This window comes from Choloepus didactylus, chromosome X, assembly GCF_015220235.1.
Source record: "Choloepus didactylus isolate mChoDid1 chromosome X, mChoDid1.pri, whole genome shotgun sequence".
Taxonomy (NCBI): Eukaryota; Metazoa; Chordata; class Mammalia; order Pilosa; family Megalonychidae; genus Choloepus; species Choloepus didactylus.
Window position 1 is genome coordinate 16677102 of NC_051334.1, and position 22771 is coordinate 16699872.

The 22771-nt window shown below is 41.5% G+C and overlaps 1 protein-coding gene across 6 annotated transcripts in view; it reads right to left on the minus strand.

Moving 5' to 3' along the window:
- PHKA2 (phosphorylase kinase regulatory subunit alpha 2) overlaps window positions 1-22771 on the minus strand; it is a 95886-nt gene that overhangs the window by 13509 nt on the left and 59606 nt on the right. For all 6 annotated transcript variants that reach the window (XM_037821185.1, XM_037821181.1, XM_037821184.1 and 3 more), the window contains 10 exons: window positions 22095-22229; window positions 21312-21421; window positions 19966-20110; window positions 19620-19698; window positions 16811-16980; window positions 15872-16045; window positions 3309-3397; window positions 1478-1611; window positions 921-1077; window positions 25-104 (listed from right to left, as the gene is read on the minus strand). In XM_037821185.1, coding sequence (XP_037677113.1) covers window positions 25-104; window positions 921-1077; window positions 1478-1611; window positions 3309-3397; window positions 15872-16045; window positions 16811-16980; window positions 19620-19698; window positions 19966-20110; window positions 21312-21421; window positions 22095-22229 — 1273 coding nt within the window. The remainder of the gene's footprint in view (window positions 1-24; window positions 105-920; window positions 1078-1477; window positions 1612-3308; window positions 3398-15871; window positions 16046-16810; window positions 16981-19619; window positions 19699-19965; window positions 20111-21311; window positions 21422-22094; window positions 22230-22771) is intronic.

Consider the following 22771-nt stretch of genomic DNA (forward strand, 5'->3'; position numbering starts at 1 on the left):
GAGGTCCTCAGGCCAACGACTTACGCGGAGATGGTCTTTTCCTGGGGCTCGGGGGGCAGGCCCACCGTCAGCTGCTTCTGGTGCGACAGTAGGTCCGTACAGGCCTACCCATTTGGGAGAAAGGCAGGGAGAGAGCAGGAGCCAGCTTAGCAAAGCCAACTGGGACCGGGTTACCGCCAATAAGACTTCGAATTCAACTTAAAAATGCTATGACCCCTGTTGCAATTTATTTGCAAGATTCATACACAGACCCCAGACTGAACAACCCGAGGCAGGGGCTGGGGCCTGGAGATCTTTGTGTCTCTGACATGTGGCCCGATGCTGGCCCTGTGGGCATCCATTTGCGAACACCCCTCCCTTGGCAAACCCGGTAGGCTCCCAGTCAGTCAGGGAGGTGGGCTGTTGTGAGACCGAAGATGCTGATGTCAAAGATTAATGACCATATTCTATTTCTAAATCACCAGTTTCCCAATTATTCACACACACAAATACCATCTCTGTACTATAACACTGAACATAATTTAATGTTACTTTAACGTTTTAGAAAGTGGTTCTGGATTCTGCAGGGTCTTGGGGTTACAAATATTAATCATCAGTGTATCGTGGGTGTATAGCAATAAGCAAGCTCTGTTGAAGAAGAAGCTGGGTCACTGAGTGTTTTTATTTTATTTCTTTGGTAAACCTTTTCCTGTAGCTAAGAAGGAACAAAACTAATTAACCTGAACTTCATTTCCTTCCAAGGGCAGTGGGAGGTCAGGAGAGAAGGGCCTGCTTCAACTATTAATTAAATAACTGCTTTCTTCTACAAATAAGCCGTGACTGCCACACGCTTTGATTACAGGAAGATTGGAGGTGGAAGAGGAAGGAGGCATGGGGCTAAAGAGAGGACAAACTGACAAGCACGGCCCGGTTGCGCTGACCTCTGCCAGGACCTCCACTTTCTTCCTGAGCAGGCCTGAGATGTAGCGAATCAAGCCCCACTCCTGGTTCAAGCCGGCCTTCCCATAGAGCTCGCTGAGGAGGCTGTGAACGGTGACTCCGTGCTGTCCGGAGAGACTGGTGTCCCAGCTAGGGCCCCTGTCAAGAGAGAGAAAAACCCAGAAATCTGGCACTGAAGGCTTAAAGGCTGGATTCTCTTGCAGCAGAACATGCCTGGCACAGCCCACTGTGCTAAGAGCTCAGGGCACTCAAGTGCCTCTGACTGTCACAGAGAGGGCTCCATCTTACCAAGGCGGCCCTTCTGTCCATTTGAAATAGAGGCCTAATACCAGGAAACTGAACTCCTGGACGCATGCAGCCTTCTCATCCCAGGAGCCCGTGTTAGGAGGCAGCGAAGGGGATGGAAGTTGCACACATGGTGATCCTGGGCAATTGGGGGGAATATAACCATGTCCCAGGCTTTCCGGAAAGCCAAGATGACTAGGAAAAAGTCAAGGAGAACTGACAGAGCTCAACCTAGCGAAGACCATAAACTTACTTTATGACATAAAGGATGTACAGAATGTCTGCCTGGTCCTGTAGGTTGGAACAATCTTTCAGCTGCTCAACCAGCTTCTCGCAGTCCACGTCACCATGGTCGTCCCTGGGCCACTGGAAGTCACCTTCAGGAGTCTGGCCGAACAAAAGCCAAGAAGGAGGAGAGAAGGGCTGAGCATGGGGACTCTCTGAAGATAAAGAAGGGAAACACCAACCCAGTTTTTGGAGTAGGTGGCTGGGCTGGGCTCCAGTTTTCCAGTGAATCTTTGCACTTTTTGATTATATGCTTTTACTATTTTTGATCAGTGAATCGCCGTGTTGGTCAATGTTTACAAGAGACCAGACTGAACAGGTTAAAATTGGTGTACATTTTATTTACGCAAAGTTCAAGAACAGGTAAAACTAACCTAAGGTATTAAGAGACTGTGCCAGTTTGGATGTATTATGTCCCCCAAAACACTATGTTTTTTAATGCAATCTTCTGGGGACAGATTGATTAATCTTTCTGATTAGGGTATGACCCCTTGATTGAGTGTTTCCATGGAGATGTGACCCATCCAACTGTGGGTAATACCTTTGATTAGATTATTTCCATGGAGGTGTAGCCCTGCCTATTCAGCGTGGGTCTTGATTAGTTTACTGAGCCCTATAAGAACTCAGACAGGAGGAACTCACTGCTGCAGCTTAGAGAGACATTTTGGAGATGGCCATTGAAAGCAGACTTTTGCTAATGCTTTGGGGATGCTAGCCCAGTGTTTGCTCCAGAGAAGCTAAGAGAGGACAAAACACCCCAAGAGCAACATTTTGAAGAAAGCACAGGAGCTGAGAGAGGAGCTGGAACACAACCCAGGATCAGCAGATGCCAGCCACGTGCCTTCCCAGCTAACAGAGGTTTTTCTACCCGCCATTGGCCTTCCTTTGGTGAAGGTATATTTGTGTTGATGCCTTAGTTTGGACACTTTATGGCCTTAGGACTGCAAATTTGTACCCAAATAAACCCCCTTTATAAAAGTCAATCCATCTCTGGTATTTTGCATAATGGCAGCATTGGCAAACCAGAACAGAGACCGTGATAGCAGTTACCTTTGCAGTGGGGCGGGGGAGGGAGTGACTGGAGAGGCCCAAAGGGTGATAATTTCCATGGGTATGTAGGCTTGGGGATGACTTATTTATGATTGATGCACTTCCCTGTATATATGCTATTCTACAATAAAATGGTTTTTTTTTTAAAGCAAAACAAAAACTTGTATGTGGATTTTAAACAACCGAAAACTAAGGTTAGGTTAAAACATTCTGCAACAGACGTTGGATCTTTCTATTCATGTGGATAAAATCAGGAGACTTCTGGATAAAATGAAAAAGTATGGGGACAAATGCAGAACAGTGGTATTTTAATCACCTTGAGGAAGATTTTACATTAAGTTGTTGTTACACTAAATGCATTAGGAACAAAGAGTCCTGGGGCCTTCTTTGCAAGTAGTACCACCTTGGCTGGCTGGCATAGGTACAAGTGGGCCAGATAGTGGGCTCCTTTACTTCTAGTGGTACAAAGATTCTGATGACTAGACAGACAGGGAGTAGTCTTTTCCTACGTGCAAAATATAAATAAATCTTTGCATCAAATTCAATGGACTTAGGGACACAAATCAGATCCTAGACAATGAAGTGATTGGGTTTGCCTTAAAATCCAGGGCATCTAATTCTAAAAGTCCTGGATAACAAGAAAGATAGGCCTTTCTTTCATGTACAACCATTTAAAAACGTTCTTGGGACTAAAACCAGTATTGTAGAATCTTAGACTTTTTTTTTTTAAGCTATTCCAAATACTTTACCTTTTTTAGTAGTGGCTGGGGAGAATCAACGAGATTCAGTGATTTACGATGGGCACTTAGAACTTTAGTTGGCAAAGTCATGGGAACAACTGGAAAACAAAAGAATAAAGAGAGATCTTCAGAGGACGAACAATGAAAGATGCCTTTTGAGAGGGGCAGTGGCAACTCCTTATCTAGTGCAACCCAATGAAAGGAAGGATTACTTAGCATAATTAATTTCAACAGTATTTATCATGTAGCCATAGCAAACGCTAAATCTGTGACCAAGAAATGAGCAGGACATGGATCTTGCCTTAATAGATGAATTTCACTCTCCCCTCCACCCGGAATTCTGGCAAAATTACAGAGCATCTTAGGACTGGAAGGAGCCTTAGAAATGACTGAGCCTGGCTTCTTTTTCTTTCAGCCAAGGAAACTGAGAACCCAAGAAAGTAGACCATTTGTCCAAGGTCACTGGCATGTCCATAATCGAGGTATCCTGGCTTCCTGTCCAGTACCTGTTTCTCTCTGCCATTGCAGGGTGTTACAGCTTCTGTTTTTTAACCACCTTTGGATGTTATTATTATTAATACTTCTTCATTTAGCCATCTCTGCCTTCCAGGCTATATCACATCATCTTGGGAGAATAGGAAGTTTTCAAGATAAAAATGATACATATTTAAAAGGCATTTATAGACCTCCATGTTACACTAGTGGATTGAACATACATTTAAATTTTACTTCCTCCTAGAACCCCACTAACACTACAGAAAAGAGTAGAAAATTTTAAAAGACATAAATCCTCAAGAAAAGGGACAATCAGGAGAGATGACAATAGTAACAAAATTTTGAGAGTGGGAAAGCTGATGGATAAGGATGAAAGACAACTGATTTAGCCGATACAAGACAACCAAATCCCAGGTCTGCAGAGGGAAAAACTAAGAACCAGCTAGATTTCCATCAGAGAATCTTCAAGAGTCTTAGGAACTTGTGGCACTTTGTATCTCCAGAACTGGGGGCTCAGAGGGGTTGTCCAAAATAAGGAAGACTGAGAAGAAGCTGTTTGAGAAGCAGTGAACTCCTTAGATGTCCTCAACTGCACACAGCTTGGCAACTGCTTCTCTCACCCTGACAGGAGACTAGAGAGTCTCTCCTAAGAGGGTGTGCCAGTTTGGATGTATTATGTCCCCCAAAATGCCATGTTCTTTAATGAAATCTTGTGTGGGTAGATGTATTAATGTTGATTTGGTTGGAATCTTTGGATTAGGTTGTTTCCATGGAGATGTGACCCACCCAACTGTGGGAAATACCTTTGATTAGATTATTTCCATGGAGGTGTGGCCTTGCCCATTCAGTGTGGGTCTTGATTTAATCACTGGAGTCCTATATAAGAGCTCAGACAGAAGGAGCTCACTGCTGCAGCTTAGAGAGACATTTTGGAGATGGCTATTGAAAGCAGACTTTTGCTAATGCTTCAGGGATGCTAGCCCAGTGTTTGCTCCAGGGAAGCTAAAAGAGGACAAAACGCCCAAGAGCAACATTTTAAAGAAAGCACAGGAGCTGAAACAGGAGCTGGAACACAACCCAGCATCAGCAGATGCCAGCCACGTGCCTTCCCAGCTAACAGAGGTTTTCCGGACTCTATTTGCCTTCCTTTGGTGAAAGTATACTTGTGTTGATGCCTTAATTTGGACATTTCCATGGCCTTCAGACTATAAATTTGTAAACAAATAAACCGCCTTTATAAAAGCCAACCTATTTCTGGTATTTTGCATAAATGGCAGCATTAGCAACCTGGAACAGAGGGTAAAAAAGGAAGATCTCTGGATGGGGGAGGAGGGATGACCAGAACATGTAAAGGCCTAGGTACATTCTTTTAGGGGGATTAAATGACTATATAGTACTCAGCTTCTGGAGCACTAGCAGCCAGACCCTTAACCTAGGAGATAAGAGTATCTCCATGGAATCAGACAAGCCTACACCTAAATAACCCCAAGTCAACAAGTCCCACCCACCCACTTAGAGACGCTCATGCATGAACAGATATCCAAGAAGCACAAGGCATTGGAGGAAAGGCTCTAATGTGGAAGATAGAGACCATAACAAAGAGAAAAAAAATGCAACTTGGGGGAAATGGAAACCATGTAGGGAGAAGAAAACATAAAAACAAACAGAGGATTGTGGGAAGATGGCAGGCTAGGAAGCTCCAGGAATCAGTCCCTCCACCAAAACAATGACTGAACTGGCAGGAACTACCTGAATCAACTACTTTGAAACTCTGAAGTCTAGTAGAACACCGTGCAGTATCCAGGGAAGACCTGGACAAAGAGGTTGGTAACCTGCAGTAAATATCAGTAAATTTCACTCTCTGAATAACCACTTCCATCCTTCATCTTCCAATCTCATGGCAGGCTGCAGTGGGGAGTACAGCCTGGGCTCCTGGTGCAGCTTCATGGTGCCAGGATGGGCTATAAGGACCTAATCCTCCAAAATCTGGGTGTGTATGGTCTGATTGTTGGTCACTGCTTTGATCAGCTACTTCAGATCACTGGGGGACCAGCTCTGAGGGCAGTCATAGTCCTAACACCCCTCAGGCAAAAGAAGCAGAGGAGTCTTAAAGAGGTAGTCCCTATTTTTTTCTCTCTCTCTTTTCTCTTTCCATTCCCTGTTTGGGAGCAAAAATAATTTGGAAAAGTCACAAATAGATGACTCCAGCCCTCAACAAAAATAACAATAACAACAACAACAACATCCCCAGCAATCCCAGAGGAGTGGGAAAGCTAGATTTCCAGAGTTACAATACTTAGAATGCATAGTTCTCAACAAAAAACTACAAAACACACTAAGAAACAGGAAACTATGGCCCATTCACAGGGAAAACGTTTGCAGAAACCATCCCTGAGGAAGGCCATACACTGGAACTATTAGGCAAAGACTTTAAATCAACTGTTTTAAATATGTTCAATGAGCTAAAGGAATTAATGTACAAAGAACTAAAGGAAATGAGGAAAATGTTGTCTGAACCAAATAAAGAGATAGAAATTATAAAAAGGAACCAAACAGAAATTTTGGAGCTGCAAAGTATAGTAAATGAAATGAAAAACTCATTAGACAGATTCAACAGCAGATTTGAACAGGGAGAAGAAAGGATCAGCAAGCTTGAAGACAAGGCAATGGAAATTATCCAGTGTGAGGAGTAGAAAGAAAACATAATGAAGAAAAATGAACAAAGCTTGAGGGACCTGTGGGACACCATCAAGTGTACTGTTCTAGTTTGCTAATGCTGCCAGAATGCAAAACACCAGAAATGGATTGGCTTTTATAAAGTGGGTTTATTTGGTTATACAGTTACAGTCTTAAGGCCATAAAGTGTCCAAAGTGATGCATCAACAATCGGGTACCTTCAATGGAGGATGGCTGATGGTGTCCGGAAAACCTCTGTTAGCTGGGAAGGTACGTGGCTGGCGTCTGCCCCAAAGTACTGGGTTCAAAATGGCTTTCTCCCAGGACGTTTCTCTCCAGGATGAAGTTCCTCAAGAATGTCACTCTCAGCTGCTCTTGGGGCGTTTGTCCTCTCTTAGCTTCTCTGGAGCAAAATCTGCTTTCAACGGCCATCTTCAAACTGCCTCTCATCTGCAGCTACTCTCTCAGTTTCTGTGCATTCTTCAAAGCATCCCTCTTGGCTGTAGCAAGCTCGCCCCTTCTGTCTGAGCTTATATAGTGCTCCAGTAATTTAATTCAGAGCCACCCTGAATGGGCGGGGCAACGCCTCCATGGAACTTGTACAACCAAAGTCATCATGCACAGTTGGGTGGGGCGCATCTCCATGGAAACACTCAAAGAATTACAATCTAATCAACACTGATACGTCTGCCCGCACAAGATTACACCAAAGATAATCGCATTTTGGGGGACATAATACATTCAAACCGGCACATGTACCAACAGACAAATCATTGGAATCCCAGAAGGACAAGAGAGAGTGAAAGGGGCAGAAAAAGTATTTGAAGAAATAATGGCTAAAAACTTCCCAAATCTGATGAAAGATGTGAATATATACATCCAGGAAGCCCAACAAACACTAAGCAGGATAAACTCCAAGAGATCTACACCAAGACACATTATAGCGAAGTTGTCAAAATCCAAAGACAAAGAGAGGGTTTTTAAAGCAGGAAGAGAGAAGTGACTTGTCACGTAAAAGGGATCCACAATATGATTAACAGCAGATTTCTCATCAGAAACCAAGGAGGCCAGAAGTCAGTGGGATAGCATATTTCAAGTCCTTAAAGAAAAATATGGTCCACCAAGAATTCTCTATCTGGCAAAATTATCTTTCAAAAATGGAGGAAAAATTAAGACATTTACAGATTAACAAAAGCTGCAAGAGTTCATTATCAGAAGGCCTAGCTCTACACAAAATGCTAAAGGGAGTCCTTCAGGCTGAAATAAAAGGACACCTGGGAGTGACTCAAAGCCCTAAGAATAAATAAAGAACATAGGTAAAGGTAACTACATAGGCAAATAGAAAATCCTATATTGTACTTTTGGTTTGTAACTGCTCCCCAGTGTGTCCCCCTACCCCACTGTTCTAGTTTGCTAATGCTGCCAGAATGCAAAACACCAGAAATGGATTGGTTTTTATAAAAGGGGGTTTATTTGGTTACACAGTTACAGTCTTAAGGCCATAAGGTGTCCAAGGTAACACATCAGCAATCGGGTACCTTCACTGGAGGATGGCCAATGGTGTCCGGAAAACCTCTGTTAGCTGGGAAGGCACGTGGCTGGAATCTGCTCCAAGTTTTGGTTTCAAAATGGCTTTCTCCCAGGACGTTACTCTCTAGGCTGCAGTTCCTCAAAAATGTCACTCTTAGTTGCACTTGGGGTATCTGTCCTCTCTCAGTTCCTCCAGAGCAAGAGTGCTTTCAATGGCCGTCTTCAAACTGTCTCTCATCTGCAGCTCCTGTGCTTTCTTCAAAGTGTCCCTCTTGTCTGTAGCTCCTCTTCAAAACATCACTCACAGTTGCACTGAGTTCCTTCTGTTATGTCAGCTCATTTATATGGCTCCACTGATCAACTTAGACCCACCCTGAATGGGCGGAGCAACACCTCCATGGAAAGTATCCAATCAGAGTCATCACCCACAGCTGGGTGGGGCACATTCCAAAGAAACACTCAAAGAATTACAATCTAATCAACACTGATTATGTCTGCCTACACAAGATTACATCAAAGATAATGGTGTTTGGGGGACACAATATATTCAAACTGGCACACCCACCCACCCAAGACTTAACAGGAAAATGTCTAAAATAACATTTTAAATCTGTGGGTGTACAATATATAAAGATGTAATCTGAGATAACAACAATATAAAGGGGCAGGGACAGAGATCTATAGGAGTAGAGAGTTTGTATACTACTGAAACTAGGTTGATACTAGTTGAACTAGGTTATTAGTTTAAGATGGTCACTGTAATTACAAAGGTGACCATTAAGAAAATAATGAAAAAATATAGAGAAAAGGAAAGAAGAAGGAAATCAAAATTGTACACCACAAAAAAAGCAACTAAATACAAAAAGAAAGGCAATAATGGAGTAACTGAGGACCAAAAAAACATACAAAACATACAGAAAACAAATAGTAAATGGCAGAAGTAAATCCTGCCTTCTTTTTCAGTTATTAGCTTAAATGTCAATGGATTAATTTACCCTATAAAAGGCAGAGATTAGTGGTTTGAAAGGCAAATCATGATCCATCATCTATGTGCTGCCTACAAGAGACTCACTTTAGGTAAAAACAGGTTGTTCTAGTTTGCTAATGCTGCCAGAATGCAAAACACCAGAAATGGATTGGCTTGTATAAAAGGGGGTTTATTTGGTTACACAGTTACAGTCTTAAGGCCATAAAGTGTCCAAGGTAACACATCAGTAATCGGGTACCTTCACTGGAGGATGGCCAATGGCATCCGGAAAACCTCTGTTAGCTGGGAAGGCACATGGCTGGCATCTGCTCCAAAGTTTGGGTTCAAAATGGCTTTCTCCCAGGACGTTCCTCTCTAGGCTTCAGCTTCTCTCCAAAATGTCACTCTTAGCTGCTCTTGGGGCATTTGTCCTCTCTTAGCTTCTCTGGAGAAAAAGTCTGCTTTCCAAGGCCATCTCCAAAATGTCTCTATAAGCTGAAGCTCCTCTCTGTAAGCTGAAGTTCCAGTGTGTTCTTCCAAGTGTCCCTCTTGGCTGTCGCTCCTCTTCAAAATGTCACTCACAGCTGCATTGAGTTCCTTCTGTTTGTCAGCTCATTTATATGGCTCCAGTGATTTAATTTAGACCTACCCTGAATGGGTGGGGCAATACCTCCATGGAAATTATCCAATCAGAGTCATCACCCACAGTTGAGTGGGGCACATGTCCATGGAAACACTCAAAGAATTACAATCTAATTAACACTGATAGGTCTGCCCACACAAGATTACATCAAAGATAATGGCATTTAGGGGGACATAATACATTCAAACTGGCACAGAGGTTAAAAGTAAAATGGCCACAGTATGCCAAGCCCTTACCAACAGTAGTTCTGAAATACCTAGGTCCTTATTTGAGATTCTATAAACAATTCACTCACAAGTTTTATCTCTCAGAAACTTAAATCCACCAGAATGTTCCTATGCCAGACAAGTCCTAAAACCCAAAGGCAATAGTCTCTTTAAGAACAACAATCAGATGCAGCCCCCTTCCCCATAGTGTCAACATCCCCTTTCAATATGAACAAGTTAGGGTGGTCACTGCCTAGATACCCTAAAGATCAAGAAAGTGATTAAACAAGAGGAAGGGGTAGCAACAGACAAGATAGGATTTAACAAAGGATTACAAATACTGAAACTTTATGTAACTGGTGGAACTGTAACCTATAACATTTTTTGAAATTTGCTCTATAGCTATTCGTTGAATCGTGCTTTGAAAGTTAGCACCTTTCTGTATATATCTTATGTTTCACAATAAGGAAGGAACTGAATCTGGAACTGTAACCCATAACATTTTTTGAAATTATCTATATAACTGCTTGTTGAGCTGTACTTTGAAAGTTAACACCTTTCTGTATATATGTTATAGTTTACAATAATGGAAATCACTGAAATTGTGGAACTGTAACCTATAATATTCTTTGAAATTTGCTCTCTACAACTTGCTAAATTATACTTTGAAAGTTACCACTGTTATGTATATATGTTAAAGTTCACAATAAAAAGTAAAAGGATGGAAAAATATATTTCATGCAAACAGTAACCAAAAGAGAGCCATGGTTAATGTAGATTACAAGGGGTGACAGTGTGATTGTGAAGACCTTGTGGATCACACCCCCTTTATCTAGTGTATGGATGAGTAGAAAAATGGGGATAAAAACTAAAGGACAAATGGGGTGGGATGGGGGGATGATTTGGGTGTTCTTTTTTCACTTTTATTTTTTATTCTTGTTCTGGTTCTTTCTGATGTAAGGAAAATGTTCAGAGATAGATTGTGGTGATGAATGCACAACTATGTTATCATACTGTGGACAGTGGATTGTATACCATGGATGATTGTATGGTGTGTGAATGTATTTCAATAAAACTGAATTTAATAAAAAAAAATTATATATCATTTGTCTTTAAAATAGGAAAAAAAAAAAAAAGAGAGCCATGGTGGCTATAGTGTTCTCTGACAAACCAGACTTTAAGTCAAAAAAGACTATAAGAGACAAAGGATATTATATATTGATAAAAGGTTCAATCAAGCAGGAAGACATGATTATAAACATATATGTACCTCACAACAGAGCCCCAAAATATATGATGCTAAAATTGACAGAATTGGAGGCAGAAATAGAGTTCTACAATAATTATAATAATAATAAGTTGGAGGCTTCAATATACCACTTTTAATAACCGATAGAACATTTAAACAGAAGATCAATAAGGAAATAGAGGCCTCAAACAACACTATTAACCAATTAGGCCTAATGAACATATGTAGAACACTCCATCCAACAACAGCAGAGTACACTTTCTTCTCAAGTACATGTGGGACATTGTCCAGGATAGACTGTATGCTAGGCTACAAAAAATCAAATCTCAGTAAATTTAAAAACATTGAAATCATACGAAGTATCTTCTTGGACCACAATGGAATAAAACTAGAAATGAATAACAGAAGGAAAATTTGACAATTTTACAAATATGTGGGAATTAAACAACACACTATTAAACAACCAATGGGTCATAGAAGAAATCACAAGGGAAATAAGAAATTTATAGTTCCAAATGCCTACATTTAAAAAGAAGAAAGATCACAGATCAATAACATAACCTCACACCTAAAGAAACTAGAACAAGAAGAGCAAACTAAAGCCAAAGTTAGAAGGAAGGAAACAGTAGAGATTAGAGCTGGCTGAGATAAATCAAATAGAGAGCAGAAAAACAATAGAGAGAATCAACAAAACCAAAAGTTGCCTTTTTTAAAAGATCAATAAAATTAACAAACTTTCAGCCAGACTGACAAAGAAAAAGAGAGAGGGGGACACAAATAACTAAAATCCACAATGAAAGTGGGGACATTACCACTGAACTTATCAGAAATAAAAAAGATTATAAGAGGGTACTATGAACAATCATATGCCAACAAATTAGAAAACCCAGATGAAATGGATAAATTCCTAGACACATACAAATCCCCTAATGTGACACAAGAGGAAATAGAAAATCTCAGCAGACCCATAAGAAGAGATTGAATCAATAATTAAAAACCTCCCAAGAAAGAAAAGTCCAGGAGCAGATGGTTGCATTGATGAGTTCTACCAAACATTTAAAGAAGATTTAATACCAATTTCCTCAAACTCTTCTAAAAACTAGAAGAGGAGGGATTGCTTCCTAACTCATTCTAAGAGGCCAGCATTACCCTGATACCAAAGCCAGATAAGGACAGCAGAAGAAAAGAAAATTACAGATCAATACCTCTTGTGAATTATAAATGCAAAAATCCTCAACAAAACATTGGCAATCTGAATTCAACAGCATATTAAAAGAATTGTATACCATGACCAAGTGGGATTTTTCCAGGAATGCAAGGATGGTTCAACATAAGAAAATAAACCAATGTAATACACCACATTAATAGAATAAAGGAAAATAGCCACATGATCATTCCAATTGATGCAGAAAAAGCATTTCACAAAATCCAACATTTTTTCATGATAGAAACACCCAGAAAACTAGGAATAAAAGGGGATTTTCTCAACATGATAAAGAAAATTTATGAAAAACCCATAGCAGATATCACACTTAATGTTGAAAAGACTGAAAGCTTTCTCCCTAAGATCAGGAACAAGATAAGGATGCCCATTATCACCATACATAAATATATGGAAATAAATCTATAAATTTATGGTCAATTGACTTTTGAGAAGAGTACCAAGACAATTAAATGAGAAAACAATGGTCTTTTCAACAAACGAACTGTGACAACTGGATATCCACATGCAAAACAATGAAGATGGGCTCTTACCTCACACCATATACAGAAATTAACTTAAAGTGGATCACAGACCTAATTTAAGAGCTAAAACCATAAAACTCTTAGAAAAAAACATAGGTATGAATCTTTGTGACCCTGGATTAGGCAGTAGTTTCTTAGCTATAACACCAAAGTACAAGCAACTGAAGAAGAAACTAGATAAATTGGACATCATCAAAATTAAAAACCCTTCTGCTTCAGTTCAGTGGACACTATCAAAAAATTGAAAATGCAGAATGGGAGAAAATTTTTGCAAATCATATATCTGACAAAAAAGAACTCTTACAACTCAATAATAAAAAAACAAATAACCCAATTTTAAATATGGGCAAGGGATGTGAATAGACATTTCTCCAAAGGAGATATGCAAATGGCTAATAAACACAAGAAAAGATGCTCAATATTATTAGTCATTAGGGAAATGCAAATCAAAATCACAATAAGATACCATTTCACACATACTAGGATGGCTATAATCAAAAAGATTTATAATAACAAGTGTTGGTGAGGATATGGAGAAATTAGAACCCTCCTACATTGCCGGTGGGAATGCAAATTGTGCGGCTGCTTTGGAAAACAGTCTGAGAGTTCCTCAAAAGGTTAAACATAGAGTTTCCATATGACCCAGCAACTGCACTCCTAGGTATCTACCCAAGAGAACTGAAAAAATACATCTACACAAAATTTGTACACAAATGTTTATGGTAGCAGTATTAATAACAGCCAAAGAGTAGAAATAATCCAAATGTCCATCAACTGAAAAATGGATAAACAAAAGTGACATATCCATATAAAGGAATATTATTAGACAATAAAAATGAATGAAGTACTGATACAGGTTACAACATGGATGAGCCTTGAAAGCATTATGCTAAGTAAAAGAAGCCAGTCACAAAGGCTCACTTGAAGTATGATTCCATTTACATGAAAAGTCCAGAACAGGCAAATCCATAGAGACAGAAAGTAGATTAGTAGTTGTCAGGGGCTGAGGAAAGGGGGTGGGGTGGGGAGTGACCACTGATGAGTACCAGGGTTCTGTTTGGGGTGATGAGAATGTTCTAGAATTACTGGTAATGGTTGCACAATATTTAGAATATTAAGAATATTTACTATATTTAGCCATGTGAATATACTAAAATCTACTGAACTGTACACTTCAAGGGGTGAATTTAATGGCATGTAAATTATATCTGAATAAAAAATATGTATTTAAAGCAAAAACAGAAACAAAAAAACCCTGCCATTATTAGCCTTAGAGTAATATGAAATTATGTTACATGTATGAAACAAGAATGGATGCACTTCAGAGAACAAAAGTTTAAAATACGGGATCTCTGTATTTTATATATTTTATGCATTATTATTTCTGTAAACGTACTTCTCTAAAAAATTATTAAAATAAATATTAAAAAATCAATTGGCCATAAAAAATATGATAGCAAAAGTGAGAAAAAAATTCATTTGAGGAGGTGGAAAAAAAGTTGAGGAAATTGCCCTCAGAGCAGGGTAAAAAGAGAAATGGAAAACAGAAGAGAAATGATAAAAACATCTGGAAGATCAACACTGAAATCAGGGAAGTATCAGAGAGTGAGAACAGAAAAAATGTAGGAAAGGAAATGAGCCAAGAATTTTTTCAGAAAAACTTCATAGGACTGAAAAAAAAAATTTCCAGATTGAAAGGACCCACTGACTAGCCAAAACAATGGGTGAAAATGCACCCAGATCAAGGTACATCGCTGAAATTTCATAACCTGGGGACAGAGAATGATCCTAAAAACTTACAAAGAGAAAAACAGTTTACATCCTAAGGATCAAAAATCAGAATGAATTTAGACTTCTCAATACCAACACTGATAGCCAGAAGGTAATGAAGTGATGTTCTCAAAGTTCTGTAGGAAAATTCTTTCCAAGCCAGAATTCTATATACAAACTCTCAAATAGGTATAGAATATTTTTAGATATTTTCAGACATACAAGTTTACAACAATTTTATCTCCTATGCACTGTTTCTCAGGGAACTACTGGAGGATGTTCTCCCCCTAAATAGGGGAGTAAACCAGAAAACAGGGGAGCCAACACAGGAGGCAAATGTATCATCTCCAGAATGATGGTGAAGGAAGATCCCGTGACAGAAAGTACATACCTCTATATATGGAGGGCAAGCAGGCCAGCAGGGGCAGTGGACTTCAGAAACAAGCAAGTCATCACCACATCCTCTTCCACTGTACCATCGTTTTAACTGACTGAAACTATTCTAGAATGTGCTCCACCAAAACAAAGGAATAAATCGAGAAAGGGGAAGACATGATAGCCAGGAAACAGAATCCAACTTAAGAGATAAGCAAAGGAAATTCCAAGGATTACAGTAAAGAGAAGCTCCAGGATGACAAATATGCAACAGACCGAGAGTGCAATCAGCCCAGAAAGAAGGAGGCTCCTGGATTCTAAGAAAATACTGGAACCACAAGATTTTCTGATAAGATTCACCTTGCGAAAATTTGTATTATGAGGCCATGGAAGGCGTGGAAAGAAAACAAAGCAAATGAAAAGACAGAGCTACTATTAAGTTCAGAAAAAAACAAAAAGCAAAGAAGGCAATATAATCATAGTGTACCCTAATGCATTGCTGGGAGTAATACTGGCATACGTACAATAATGTAAAGGTTGAATATTGATTTAATTCAACTTTTAAGGTAACTACATTGGTAGGGGAAGTGAAGCAGAGAGTGGTGATGTGAGATATCTAAACTCTCATCCACATAACAGAAAATCAATAGATACTGAATAAAATTGACAGATCAAAAGTCAGATGTATACACACATTATTTTAGAAATATGGACATATGCAAATACCAGAAGACATAACTGTAAGAGTTGAAAGTGGTCGCCCCTGAGTAGGACTGGGTGAGAGGGGAGGGGTTAAATAGGAAACATCTGCATTTTGTTGTATTTTAGGACTCTCTGTCTTTTTAAATTATGTCCAGGTAGTAGCACTTTGATAAATGAAGTTATTTTAACAGGCAGAAAGAGTTAGTAGCGTACATGGAATTTCCAAACCCTTTGCTTTTGCCATCACGGAAAGTATATCCCAGGTGGAGTGGATGGCACTGAAAACATGGCGGTCTTCTGTCTTCTTACAAAGAGGGGGCAGATAGCACTTCAAAGATGTACTCTGCAGCAGGTGGTTGATATACTGGTCCAGTTCATCTTGGCTTTCTGTAACCGGACAGGCAAGAGAAGGAGCTAATGAAAACGAGCTGCAGGAATATTCTAAACGCTTCCTAGTGTGGGTGTGACATGCAGCACTTGGTAGATTTAGTGGAAGAAAACATTTGGATGCAGAGATTTGTAGCCCCGCCCCTGAAGATGGAAAAAGAGATTTACATAGATAATGTGCACACTTAAAAATTTATTGTTTGGAGAAACTTCATCCCAGGAAAAGAAAATGCAAGTCAAGGTAGTGTGTTTACATCACATCATCATAAGATGGGCTGGCTGGACGGAGTGGCATATATCGTGAACTGAATACTCTGTGAGACAAACTGCAGGCTTTTGGGTTTAATGTGTCATGGGTGAGCTAAGCATTATGGAACCCCCAGCCCCAATCCCAACTACCATCTAAAAGGTAAACACAGGTCACTTTAACCCAAAAGCTTGTTCCATGTGAGAAATGTTATTCACACAGGATTTCAGCATTCACCACCAATGAAACCTAGATCATTCTACCATTCTTTGAAAATTCAAGTTGCTTCCATCTTAAGAACATATTTTGTGAAAAGTCCTCATTCCTGAAATCCTTTGTCAGTTTAGGTTTTTAAATAGGTATTTTCAATCATTTTAATACATACAATTTGAGAAACCTTTTTTTGGCTATTTTAATTACCCAACACTTTCTGTGGTTGAGCCTTATGGCAATCGTATCACAATTCCAAAGTTTAAATCAATTTAATAAATCACTCACCAAAGTGTTCCAAGCCGTACCTTGATTAAAGCTGTCTTCTAAATACCCTCCCAAATCAGAGTCACTATCAGGACTGAAGCTTCCTTCGCTGGAATCCTCAAACAACTTCTCATCGCAGTCTGGATCAAGGAAGGTCAGATAGGTGTAGAATGAAGTGGTGAGAAATTCCGAGAGGTTCCCTAATTTGACTCTGCCAAGGAGATGATCTGTTAGCAACACAGGTGGTATGTGGACAAAGTTGAGCTATGAATCATTGAGAGACTTTTTGACAACCAGGTAGAGCTTCTGCCAGAATCAATAAATATATTACTCTGTAGAATGTTCCAGAGAAGTAGCTGGCTAAGAAATTAAAAATTCAAGAGTAAGGATGAACTAGAAGCACACAGAGCATTAAGAACAAAAATGAATCATGCCAATCTCTTACTCCCAAATCAAATTGAAATATAAATCTATTTTACTGACCCCCAAATTTTCCAAAATACAGCAAGTGGACCACTTTCACCCAGAACTGACCCTTGATTTTTTTGCCCTAAAACAACTGGCCCAGAACAAAACCATAAGCCAATCTTGTCTCTGCCACTGTTCCCGTGTCCCTGGGATCATTTACACAGTCACAGATGTGCAGGGGTGTTATGACGCTTTCCAGAGCCAAACTCCTCTCCAGAAGGAATGCAATGGACGGACCATCCCCAGACTGGAAGAAACGCTTTGAGGGGCTCCGTTACATTGAGCTGGGGAAGATGTCACTGACAACTGGGAGCAGAGTTTGGCAGCATGGGAGCCCTCCACAGAGGCAGCTGCCTCTGAGGTCCCCAGGACCACCCCCAGAGGCTGAGAGCAGGCAGGATTTCTACCTTATAGAAAGCAGGCCAGCACCGTGCTTTTTAAAATGTTCTTTTGGGTGCCAGAAAACTAAAGGCTGCCTCCAACCTGCAGGCAGGAGATTAGGAATTTGTTCCAATGGCTGAGAGGAACATTTAAGGAGCAAATTGACACATGATGCAAATTAATTCACAGGTGCTTGAGCTTCAAAGGAAATGGACAACATTAAGCAAGATGGTCGAGGGAAAGAAAAGTTCCCCCCAGAGTCAGGGGGCTAGGTCTAAGGATTGTTTTGTTTTGCCCTGGAGTTGGAGTTGGGAAAACAGGACTGAAAGGAGTCAGGTCTATTAGGCTAAAGGGAGGTCAAAGGCCAAAGGGCAGTAATTTAGGAAGGCCTCTGACAGCAAGCTACCCCAATGGACCTAGCGGAAGAGTCCAGCAGGCAGGGTGAGTTCCATTTTTAAAAAATCCTCAGGCTGGACTAAAGCCAAAATGAGATTTCGCCTTAATTGTCAAGAACCCAGCAGGAGAGGTGGCTGGTGACAGCTAGGCATTTGGGTTTCTTGACAGAACTGTCTGCAGTTGTCTACATGCACGGGTGCCCTGATTCCAGCCGGCTCCCCCAGCACTCGCAGGGGCTTCCCGCAGGCCTCCTGCACCTTGGCTCTCGGAGCCTCCGGGTCCTTTTCTGTAAAATGGGAACACGGCCCACCTCATAAAGTGGAGATTAAATGAGAGAACACATGCAAAGCGGCAGCCACATAAGTGCTGGCTAAATGGAGACAGGATTGTTTTCAAGGCTTCGATTTCAATAAAAGGATTTTTCTTCTCTCTTTTTTTTTTTTAAAGGTAAATTACAGGTGTACAATATTTTCTCTGGGTTATGAGGACATCTATCAAGTGGTAACTTATCCAAACCTGGAAGTAAAATGTACAACAGTGGCTGCAGATTACAATTGTGGGGCTAGCTCTGAAAAGGGAGCCGGCAAAATGGCTGGGGACAGTGTCACTCACACTCCCGAGAGAGGCCAGGAGGGGCTAGGAGTGAGGGCCCCCTTACATCTACAGGAAAGCCCCACAGCCAGCTCTGCAGGCAGAGGCGTAGATCCCCAGCTTTGCAAAGGCGGCTGAGTCCCGGGTTCAAACAGCTGCAGCTTTCTTGTGGCAGTGGGGTCGCTGGGGAGGGAGAATATGAGAAGGGGTGACTTCAACTCCCAAACCCTTTGAGCAAGTGGCGTTACACCAAGGACCAAGAAGGAGGCCGCCTGTGCCAGGGAAAGGCCGGCTGCACGGTGAAGTCAACGTGGGACCCTACCGGTCCCGAGGGATGAGACAGAGCCAAGCACCTAATGGCCACAGAGGAACGCTATGCCTTGTGACCGAAGGTTCAAAACTGAAAGGAGTGTCCCTGGAAGGAGAGCTTCCTGTCGTTCAGTGTCTAGCTGTCATACCTGGGTATTTCCGCTGCACCCAGGTGGGAAAGGGATGGCCTGCCAGCCGGGATGGCTAGCATTCTACTGAGGGTCAGGGACAATGGTCTATGGAGGCCGATTTAAATGCTTTGCTCTCAGGACCGTACAGAATTTGTGAAGTTTTATGAATTATTCTCAAGGTGATAGCACACTCAATTCAACTAGCATTTATTGAGCCCCTAGATCCTAGGCACTGGGTGCTTTCTTCCATGCCTTTTAATATAAAACATACACTGTAATCACGCTGATGCATTCCAAGGAGACTGCCATTTCAGAGACTTGTTATGCTCACTTCTCTACGCCAAGGCCCCCTGGTGCCCGTAAAAGCTTAACAAACATCCCCCTCCCCAAATGCTGTTTTAGAGATGATTCAAGTTTCACATGGGTGACTGGATTAGATAAATGTTAACTTCCTTTTTACTCTAAAACTCCATGCACCTATGTTCAGTCATTAATATGAATGATTGGGAAGGGCAGCAGATTTCTAAAAAATGGTCAATGTTATTTTTATTTTTTTAAAAAAATCACAAATTACCTGGCTCCTCCAAAATATCCATCCTCTAGTTTTCTAATTGTCGAAAGAACTGCAGAATGAATGTCTGAGCCATCATTTGCTGAGGAAGAAAAAAAACACAATGGATTGGTTTACTTAATTGGGGAATCAATTTTTTTTTTTTTTTTTTGGCATGCACTGAAATGTTTTAATGAACACAATCTAATTAAAATACTTATGACACAGAAGACTCCCAAGATAAGAACTGGAACTGCTAAGAACCCTCTCCGGTACTTAGCTCTTCCCATGGGAGCTGTTTTAAACCTTTAGGAAAGGGCCCAAACCAACAGTGGGGCATGAATCAGCCAAATCAAATTCCTGGAGTTACTGAGCATGGTGTGGGTGATGGGGAAGGTGAGCGTGGGTCGGCCTGTCATCCGCCAGCAGGTGCACAGGTAGGCCAGCTCGATCCTCAGCATCTCCACGATCATCTCGTTGTCCAGGGCCAGATAGAAGTGATGCTGGTCAGTGAACTGAAAGGCAAAACAGGCCAGGTAAAAGGCCAGCCTTCCTTTTTCTTGAGACAGCAGCTGTCATCTGTGGCAACACAAATACTTGTATTTTGTTGCCAGGAGAAAGGCGCAGTCCTGGCTCTAATCCTTCAGCCTGAGCACGGGGCTGCTGTCCTCACGATCAGATCAATCAATCTGTCGCTGGCTGAGGAGCTAGTGCTTCATTAGTGTGGGAGGGAAAGGCGTGTTCCTAGATTTATTTTCAGCTCCTCAGAAGGGGATTTAAGCACCTTTCCTTACACCGCTGTCTCGGAAAGCAAATCAATAACTCCTTAATTCCTGCTCTTTCCACGGCTGCTGGGTTTGGAGATGATTTCAAAGCAAGAGCACTGAGAGCAGGTAAGATGGGAGACTATATTATACCTGCTTGATGATCTTGTTAACGTGAACTAAAGGGACCGTAGTCTGATGTCGATGAAACTCAAATTATTCTCTTGACCCCTGGATAAATCCACGCACAGCTGCTGGACTAAAGTCCCTTAATAGGGGATTAACTCACAAGCGAAGTGAGCAGCATGGACGAGGGTGAAAAAGAGCAACTTGGGGCTACTGACCCAAGACCTCACAGCCAATCAGGTGCCCAGGTAAGTGGAGGCTGCACCCTACGTTGACAGAACAAGCCTGCCGTTTGTCTTTCTGGCTGCCCATGTGGATGGAAAGTGTTTCATGTGCACTTCCACGGGACTAACGTTTTTTGGAACAAAAACTCTGAAGGAAAGTTCCATAATCAGAAGCCTAAGCAATGTATTCAGTATCTCTGCAAGGGGGTTGAAGCCTGAAAAACAGATTGGTTGAGTGTTACAGAGGGGGCAACAACAGCCCATTCAAGAATGGGGGAGGGTTGTGATTGAGGGCAACAAGGGCTGCAGGTCAGGGGCATGTCAATAATAAATTTGTAAAGCGGTGTGGCTTTCACTAATACTCCTGACAGGAAGTGATGGCATACTCAATTCAAGTCAACAAACATTTATTGAGCTATGAGGATTTTTTTTCCCCCCTATCAGGAAAGAATTGTGCTAGGCCCTGGGTGCCATGTTGTATGTCTCTACTGAACATGCACATGCAAAATTCTGCCATATTCAAAGGAGAAAACTTCACCAGATGGAAAAGAGGGCTTAACCAAAGGATGCTTATTGGTTTGTTGCTGGCCAGCATCTCTCACCTGGGGTGTAAAAGTAAAGATTTGGTTCCTAATCACATATAGTTTAGATGTTCCAAGGACGCCAATGTGCCGATATGGTCGCCCACTCAACTTCATGTTCTTATTCCGTCCTATTTGAAAATTAAAAGAGAAATCGGAATTAGAGCAAATACGGTAACAGCCAACCCAGAGACTCAGGCTAAGGCTGGTCTTATTTTTATGTTAGATGACCCACTTTGGAGTCTGGGTTTTTCTCATTCCACTGACCTGCTTTAAAATGGAGGCAAGGCTAAATAAAAATAAACAAATCCCACTCCCCTTCTTTCCATGCACATATATGAATGGTGCCTGGTCCAACATCCACATGGAAGAGAACTATTAGAACACCTTTAAACGATTACTTTATTTAGTATTGAGCCACAATACTAAGCAGTCAGGTTTTTGTTAAAATGTAAAGAGAGCACCCTCCTATTTCTACTAGGTAAATGAGCATTTTCTGATACTATAGATAACAATTGGAAGCATTGATAAAGGCACAAATGGCTGTCTCAATTGTGAATTTTCAAAATTGAGTTCCTTAGTTTGCAACAGATCTGGCTAACCCGTGCCAACATGTACTGATCAGACGTGAGAAGGACATGCTAGTTCACCCCTTCCTCTTCATGCCCGAAGTGGTGAAACCACCTGCTTTGGTGCTCGACCCACTTCTTTAGAACTTACACACATCCCGGCCTCCCCCAGACTCAAACCCTAGAACCAAGTCTCCCCCTCACCGAAACTGCCCTGCTAGTTCTCCCAACCTACCAAGCTTGGCATAGATGTGACTAAGAATCCGCCCTGGCTGGACTCGAATTGGATGGATGTCAGCGATACTCTGAATGTGTATCCCGTGTTTCCTCAACAACTCCTTAATGTGTTTGTTTTCTGCCAAAACAGCAACTGCAAACAAGAAGGATGGAGAATCTGCATTAGATTGTGACTCTTGTCTCTCACAGATATGCATGCATTATTGCGCTCCCTTCTTCCTGCCTGTGCTACATGCCTTAGCCTGCTCTCCCACGCACTGGCCAGCTCTGGGAAGTGCAGACCCAGAGGGAGGCAAGACATCATTTGAGATGGGGCACTCACCCTGCTGCCGCCCTTCCTGGTCCTCTCGTCCTCTCCCCTCAGCACCCTTGCTGCATGTTGATCAAGGCCCTCCATGTGCAAAGTACCAGAGAGGCCCACGAGAGACCTGGAGAAATTTTCAACAGATCCCAAGCCAAACTACCCCATCTCAAATGATGTCTTGCCTCCCTCTGGGTCTGTACTTAATTCTAAAACTGTCTTGTGTTCTTTTCATGTTGCATAGGAGGGTCCTCCAGGAGAAGCCTGTGCCCTGCTCCTAAAGGACAGGGACAGGAAGCACAATATGGATGGAGTCTGCTGCAAGGGGATGCTTTTGGGGGTTGGGGGGGGGGGCTTCCCTCCTGAGAGAAAGG